This window comes from Psittacula echo, assembly GCF_963264785.1.
Source record: "Psittacula echo genome assembly, chromosome: 26".
In the NCBI taxonomy this organism is placed as follows: domain Eukaryota; kingdom Metazoa; phylum Chordata; class Aves; order Psittaciformes; family Psittacidae; genus Psittacula; species Psittacula echo.
In genome coordinates, this window is record NC_137761.1 from 3,091,728 (window position 1) to 3,099,660 (window position 7,933).

At 63.6% G+C, this 7,933-nt stretch overlaps 1 protein-coding gene across 1 annotated transcript; it reads right to left on the reverse strand.

Moving 5' to 3' along the window:
• Positions 1 to 321: 321 nt before the first annotated feature.
• Positions 322 to 7,208, reverse strand: NES (nestin; the record flags this gene model as incomplete). The annotated part of the gene is made up of 5 exons (XM_080634895.1): positions 322 to 2,964; positions 3,049 to 4,829; positions 5,210 to 5,283; positions 5,664 to 5,788; positions 6,396 to 7,208. The coding sequence occupies 5 exons, from the start codon at positions 7,206 to 7,208 to the stop codon at positions 322 to 324; spliced, it is 5,436 nt and encodes a 1,811-aa protein (XP_080491021.1).
• Positions 7,209 to 7,933: the final 725 nt, after the last annotated feature.

The window sequence follows — 7,933 nt, forward strand, 5'->3', positions numbered from 1 at the left end:
ACACCCGGCACGGGGTACCCCATGTGGGGACCGGGGACCCCGCGGTGTCACCCTTGGGTGCTGCATCCTGCGGGGTGGAGATGGGAGGGGGAAAAGATGGGGTTCAATTAAATACAGCCACAACCACACAGCCGAAGGGGGCTGAGATGGGGCCGGGTCCCTGCATGCGACCCACGGCCTTGGTGGCTCTTCATTGAGGGGACACAAAAACCCACACAAAGGTGTTAAAGACCATGAAGGGATGGAGGAGCGTTAGGTGGAGGGGTGGCAAGGGGGGGTGCTGGGTTATGACAGGGTTGGGGGGTACCGGAGGGGTCCCCATCACTCATCCCCCATGGAGCAGGGCTCCTGCTCGGCTCGGATGGGGACGGTGTCACCGTGTTTGCCACATGGGATGGCATCGGCTGCCTTGGTGCTGGCGGCATCTCCCGTACCCAGCATGGCCACGGTGGGGTCTGTGCTCTCCATAGGGAAAGCCGGAGCCGCGCCGGCGATGCCGTTGGGCACCTCCTCGCTGAACTCAGCCAGGTCCTCCAGGCTGGCAGCGCGGTGCAGCCCGTTCTCAGCCCGCACCGGAGCCGCCGGTGCCGCCTCCGCCGGTGCCTCCTGCACCGTGGGCTCCTCCTCGCTGGATGAGGTAGGGGAGGAATCTTCTCCAGCATCCTCGGTGCTGCCGGGCCCCTGCTCCCTGCCCTCGGCCGCCCTCGCGCCCATCACCAGCTCCTGGTTGAACTCCAAGGCTTGCTCCACAATCTCCAGGAGATCCCGGTCCTCCGGGATGCCCAGCGGCACCTCCACGGCGTCCGGTCCCTCTTCAAGCACCGCTGGGGACCCCTCCTGCTCCAGCACGGGGCTGGCATGAGGTGGCTCAGCCTCGGGGGGCTCCTTGTCCTCAGCTGGGAGAGAGCTGCCACCAGCCCCTGCTTCCTGCTCCATGGATGGATGCTCCTCATCTGATGGGTGCTGCTCACCTGATGGGTGCTGCTCACCTGATGGATGCTGCTCATCTGATGGGTGCTGCTCATCTGATGGATGCTCCTCATCTGATGGGTGCTGCTCACCTGATGGGTGCTGCTCACCTGATGGATGCTGCTCATCTGATGGGTGCTGCTCACCTGATGGGTGCTGCTCACCTGATGGATGCTGCTCATCTGATGGATGCTCCTCATCTGATGGATGCTCCTCATCTGATGGATGCTGCTCATCTGATGGATGCTGCTCACCTAATGGATGCTGCTCATCTGATGGGTGCTCCTCATCTGATGGGTGCTCCTCATCTGATGGGTGCTCCTCATCTGATGGATGCTGCTCACCTGATGGGTGCTGCTCACCTGATGGGTGCTGCTCATCTGATGGGTGCTCCTCATCTGATGGGTGCTGCTCATCTGATGGGTGCTCCTCATCTGATGGGTGCTGCTCATCTGATGGGTGCTCCTCATCTGATGGGTGCTCCTCATCTGATGGGTGCTGCTCATCTGATGGGTGCTCCTCATCTGATGGGTGCTCCTCATCTGATGGGTGCTGCTCATCTGATGGATGCTGCTCATCTGATGGGTGCTCCTCATCTGATGGGTGCTGCTCATCTGATGGGTGCTGCTCATCTGATGGGTGCTGCTCATCTGATGGATGCTGCTCATCTGATGGATGCTGCTCATCTGATGGGTGCTGCTCATCTGATGGATGCTGCTCATCTGATGGATGCTGCTCGCCTGATGGGTGCTGCTCATCTGATGGATGCTGCTCCATGGATGGGTGCTGCTCATCTGATGGATGCTGCTCCATGGATGGATGCTCCTCATCTGATGGGTGCTCCTCATCTGATGGGTGCTGCTCATCTGATGGATGCTGCTCATCTGATGGGTGCTGCTCATCTGATGGATGCTGCTCATCTGATGGGTGCTGCTCCATGGATGGATGCTGCTCATCTGATGGGTGCTGCTCATCTGATGGGTGCTGCTCCATGGTTGGGTGCTGCTCATCTGATGGGTGCTGCTCATCTGATGGGTGCTGCTCATCTGATGGGTGCTGCTCCATGGATGGGTGCTGCTCATCTGATGGGTGCTGCTCCATGGATGGGTGCTGCTCATCTGATGGGTGCTCCTCATCTGATGGGTGCTGCTCCATGGATGGGTGCTGCTCATCTGATGGGTGCTCCTCATCTGATGGGTGCTGCTGTGCTTGGTGAGGCAGAGGAACTGGCACCTCCTGGGGCTGGAGCGCTGCCAGAGGGATGGCCTCGGCCATGGGCTCCTCTTCCTCCATCCCCAGGCTGCAGCCTTGGGGTGTTTCAGCATTGTCCGGCTCCACCGCTCCATCGAGCTCTTCGTCTGGTTCAGCAGCTTGGGCTGGTTCCTCAGAGCCTCCTGCCACCGGCCCCATGGCCCCAGGCACAACAGGGCCTTCCTCCGGCTCCGAGGAACCCCCCTCAGCCTCCTCCTCCTCCTCCTTTAGCATCTCTGTGGGCATCCTCATGGCTGCATCTGCTCCAACTGATGCCTCAACGTGCTCTTCGTCCCCTGGCGCTGGGGATGCTCCTCCAGGAGCTTCCACATCATCTCTGCTGCCTTCGCTTGCTTCAGCTTTGATCTCTTCAAAGTCCTCGGAGACCTCGGCTTCTTCCGAGCTGGAAACCTCTTGGTTGGGAGCAGAGACCATGAAGTAACCTTCCTCCTCCTCCTCAGCACCCTCTGCCCCTTCCTCCTCCTCAGCACCCCCTGCCCCTGCCTCCTCCTCACGGCTCTGGGCCATGCTGGGAGCTGAGGGCTTGTCCCTCCCTTCCAGCCACCCTGCATCCTCTGGAGCTCCTTCAGATGCTGCCTCCAAGGGGTCCTCAGCCTCCGGAGGGGTTTGGCTGGATGGGGCCACATCCAACACCTCCCCTCCATAGAGGTGCAGGGGGGTGCTGTCGGGCAGTGTGTCCTCCAGCTCCAGCGTCCTGCCTGGCCCTGCTGCCTCCTCCAGCTCCCCTGAGCCCCCATCCTCATCCTCATCCTCCTCCAAAGGCCCATCCTGCTCCTCCAGTGCCCCATCCCTCTTCATGCCTGGTGCCTGCTGAAGCTCCGCAGGGCTGGAGCCGGGAGCATCATCAGCATCCTCCTCATCAGCATCTTCCTCCCGCCCTTCCCATGGCTCCTCCAGAGCCTCGGCCAGCTCCGGGCTGTCCCCTCGCCCAAGGGGACCGGTGGGGACCGGCTGCCCCATGGAGCCGTCCTGCTCATCCCTCGCCAGCTCCGGGGCCGGCTCAGCCCCTTCAGCCCTCTCTGCTTGGGTTCCCTCTGGCCGTGCTCCAGCTCTGTCCTTGCCTTCCAGCCCTCCTGTGCTCGATGGGGGCTCCTCTGTCCCCAGAGCCCCCTCCATGTACTCTGCTGCCTCCTCCCAGTCCTCTGCAGGGGGCTTTTGGCCCCAGGGCTCCTCTCCCTGCTCCAGCTCCTGCTCCTCTTCCATGAAGTCCTTTCCCTGTGGCTCCTCCTGGGCCCTGCTCTCCTGGCCCAGGGCTCTGGGTCCTGCCCAGGGCTTTGCCCCCAGCACCCCGCCGCTGGCCTCCCCCTCTTCTCCCTCACCTTCAGCTCTGCCTGAGCCCTCCCCTTCCACCGCATCTTCCTCAGCCCCCGATGGAGCCTCCTCTGCTGGGCTGGCCCCATGGATGCTCCAGGGCTCCTGCTCTAGGCACGCCTCCTGCCCCCTTTCCTGCCCTGCCTCGCACACAGGCTCCTGGTGCTCAGGATCATCCTGCTCTCCATCAACAACGTCCTCATCCAGGCCCGGGTGGCTTCCCTCGAGGGCAGCACCAGCAGCTGCAGCTTCCCTTGGTGAAGGCTCCTCTTGGTGCTCATCCATTCCCACACCCTGGAAGTCACCGTCTTCCCTGCAGGGGATGTGGGATGCCCCCTCCTCCTCCTCCTCCTCTTCTTCCTCCTCCTCCTCCTCCTCGGGGTGCGATGCCTCCATGCTTGGGTCCTCCACCTCCTCCTCCCCTTGCTCTGGCTCTTCCTGGCTGGGCCCTGTCTGGCCAGGGCTGCTCATGTCCTCTTCCTGGGCCATCCCTTCTGGTTCCCTTGGGCTCAGCACAGTGGGAATCTCCTCTTCCCACTCTCTCATCTCATCCTGGCCCACAGTGGCACTTAGGGAAGCAGCAAGGCCACAAGGAAGGGACGTGGCTCTGTCTCGCTGGGCGCTGCTTTCCGCACCCAGCCCCTGGACCACCAACTCCTCAACCTTCTCCTCTGCTTCAGGGGTTTCACCATCCTCATCACCCTCAGTGGGGTCTTGCCCTTCTCCCCCTTCTGCCACAGCCTCTGTGTGGGAAATGGGGCTGGGGGCATCCCGGGGGGCCCAGGCAGTGCTGAGCATGGGCTCTTCTTTGGCTTGAGCATCATCCTTCATCTCCTTGAGCGCATCCTCCAGCGCCTCGCTGACCAGCTGGGCTGGGTACCGCAGGCTGCGGGGCTTCTCCACGGCTTCGGGTGCGGGACGCTCCTTCCCGTGGCTCTTCTCATCCCCATCTCCCCCTGGCCAGGCAGGACCCTCCCCTGGGCTCCCCAGCATGGGGCTGAGGGGCTCTGGGGAGAGCTGGATGGGCTGTGAGGGGCTTGCTGCAGGGAAGCTGGGAGCTTCCCGTGGTGCTGGGCCATGGGCAGCATTGATACACTGGAGATCCCTGGTGCCCGCGCTTGGGGTCTGGGGGCTCAGAGCATCACTTGGGGCTTTCCCTGGCTGCCCCCTCCCCTCTGCCTTGGTGAAGGGCAAGGGGCTGGCTCGGTGCTCCCAGGGCAGCATCCTCCTGGCCTCGGCGCCCAGCTTGGTGCCGCTGTTCCCCTCCAGCTTGAGATCTGCAAAGAGCGAGGGGCAGAGGGTGAGGAGCTGCTTGTGGGGCTCCTCCATCACCCCCCCCCCCCATCACCTCTCGCTGCCCCTGTGCCTATTTTTAAACAGCTCCTTGATGGGAAGTGGGAAATTCCTGCCTGGAGTGCTGCAGATGCCAGAGCTTCTGCGGTGGGGGGGGGGGGGGCTTGGCATCACACACGGATGATAAGCTCTTATCATGCCAGGAGCTCTCTGGACGCTGTTCACACCTTCCTATCAGAGCTAAGCAACCAGCCAGGAAACTTGTGTCTATATCGAGCCTCATCCCAAAATCCCCCATCCTGGTGCCAGGGATGGAGCGGGGGATGGTGCCAGGGATGGGGATGGAGCCGGGGTGGTCCCTTACCTCTCAAGCCGTTGGCCAGCCGGTATTCCCCCAGCGGCATTTGCAAGCGGGTGCTCTCTGCTTCCAGCAGCGTCCTGCAGGGAGAGGAGAGCGATGAGTGCCCCGTGGTGGGTGCTGCAGGGGGGGAGCTGCACCTCGCAGGGAAACTGAGGCACGGGAGGGCTGCGGGGGTTCTGCTGCTCTATCCCCCCCCCCCCTCCTTGCTTCCGTCTCCCGCCCATCCCCCTGTTCCCAGGATTAGTGTCCGCTCCGGTGACATCATGCTCTGCCGGGGCCGGCGCTGGGGACAGCCCCTATTCTCATGCTAATTGTGCCCCCCCATCACCGGCAGCCGCCTTTGTCTGGGGCCATCTGGAAGGGCTGGAAGAGGGACACCCCCTATGCAAGACCCCCCCCAAGCATCTTCCGTGTGTGCCCGCCGTGGTCCCCGTCCGCATCCCCCTCGGGACCTCACCTGTAGGTCGCCACTTCCAGGCTAAGGGACATCTTGAGGTGCATGAGCTGCTGCCTGTCCTCCAGGACCTGGGCGATCTGCACCCGCAGCGTCTGCTTCTCCTGCTCCAGGGCCTCCAGCGCCAGCTGCGGGATGGGAACAGGGACACCTCAGCCCTGTCCCAGCCCTGCCAGACATGGGACTGTGCGGGTGGCTCCTGCTTCCACCCACCCTCCGTTCCATAGGGAAAAGGGGTCCTGGGCGCTTGGTTTGAGGGGGGCTGAGGATGGGGAGAGGGGGTGAGGAGAGGAACGATGCCACAAAGCGATGGGGAGGGGTTGCGAAGGGGGGAATGTCGGCGGGATTCAGGACTGCGGGATGCCAGCGTGGGAAAGAAGCGTCTTTGGCTTCTCTTGCTCTGTGGTGCCCGTGGCTGATCCCTGGCCCTGGAACAAAGAGGGCTCCTTCCCCGGGCGCTATCCCGGCATTCCAGCCCCATTCCCCCTCTGCTGAATGACTTTTGCAGCTGTTGGGCTGCAGCTGCAGCAAAGTCGGTTGGAGTTTATCCTGCCCATGACCCCCCCAGCTGCCTGCACCCGCTGCCCGCACCCAGCACCGGGTGCTCCTCTGGGATGAGGAGCAGCAGCTCCAGGCAGGTTGATGGGAACGGACCCAGTGTCCGGGTGCTGCTCTCCTGGTCCTTGCTGCGGTGGGGACAGGGGTGCCCCCGAGCTGCTCTGCTCCTTCACCCACCTGGAACTTCTCTGCCTCCCCACGCTGCTCCTGCCACTGCCGGGACAAGGACTCCTCCAGCATCTCCTTCCGCGCTTTGAGCCCGGCCAGGTCCTTCCCCAGGCGCTGGAGCTGGAGCTGGCTCTGCTGGGTCTCCTCCACAGCCTTCCAGAGGCTGTCCTTGGCCTGGCAGAGGGAACCCTCCAGCTGCGACACCTCCGTCTTGTAGGTCTCCACCGCCCCTTTCCAGATCTCCGAGAGCCTCTTGGAGTAATCCTCCACCTCCAGGGGCTGGAAAGCCACGGGCGCGCAGCGGAAGCTCTCCAGGCTCTGCGAGAAGCCGGCGAGGTCCTGCTCCAGCCCCGCTTTCTCCTCCTCGTGCACCTCCAGCAGAGCTTCCACCTCCTTCTGCAGCCGCACGGCGCTCTCCTTGAGCCAGATCTGCGCCCTCCTCTCCTCCTCCAGCTCCTTCCTGCTCACCGAGAGCTGCTGCTTGGCCGCTTCCCGGGCCGCCTGCTCCTTCTGGCACCTACTCCTCACCTGCTGCACCTCCTCGTAGAGGCTGTCCCGGGCCAGCTCCGCCGCGCACTTCCCGCTGTAGGCGTCCCGCAGCGCATCCCGCAGCGCCCGCAGCTCCTCCTCGTACTTGCCCCGCCGCTGGTCCCCGGCCGGGCCGCTCCTGGCGCTCTGGATCTCGGCTCTCAGCGCCTCGTTCTCCTCCTCCAGCACCTTCACCCGCGCCAGGTAAGCTTCCAGCCGCTTGTTGAGCTCCCACATCTGCAGCGATTCCTCGCCCAGGGCTCTCGCCCCGCTCAAGCTTTCGGTGCTCAGCATCGCTGCCGGGGGATGCCGGGGATGCTCTGGAAGAGGGGGAAGGCAGGGAGGGAAGAGTGCCTGGAGCAGAGGGGAGCGCAGCTATTCATACTGCACGCTGGGCAAGTGGGAGGCCCCCGCGGCCCGGGCGAGCCGCCAGCTTTAACCCTTCCGCTCCTGCCGGGCTCCAGCCCACACGGGCTCCAGCCGCTTGAGCTCCCCCCCCGCCCCAGCTGTGCGCCAGATGTGATGTTCCAGCCTTAAGGAAGAGCAAGGTGTTTCTTGGCACTTTGGGAAGGTGGCTGGAAGGGTTGGATCCCCCCCCGGCGTGGCTTGGCTGGGAAAATCTCCCCCTCTCAAAGCTTGAGCCCTGTGCTGTGGGGCTGGAAGGGCCGCTCTGGGTCTCGGCGTGAAGCATGGGACATGTCCAAAGGTGGGCTGGCAATGAGGGCATCCCTTCCGTGCTGCTCCGAACCGTGGGGCTAAGGAAGCCCAGTGGAGCCCATCTATGGCCCCACATTCCCGGGAAGGTGCCAGTTGGGAACACCGGTGCCTCTCGGTGATCAGCTTTGGGCTCAATGCCCTGCATCCATAGCGGCATCGCTTTGGCACAAGGGGGAAGGGGTCGTGGGCAGAGGGCATCAGCCCGGCCACCCCCTCCTTGGGGTGCTGTATCCAGCTGTGTCCAGCTGCAGCCTCCTCGCCTTCCACAGGGGAAACCCAACGGGGACTGCAGCCGGTTGCCG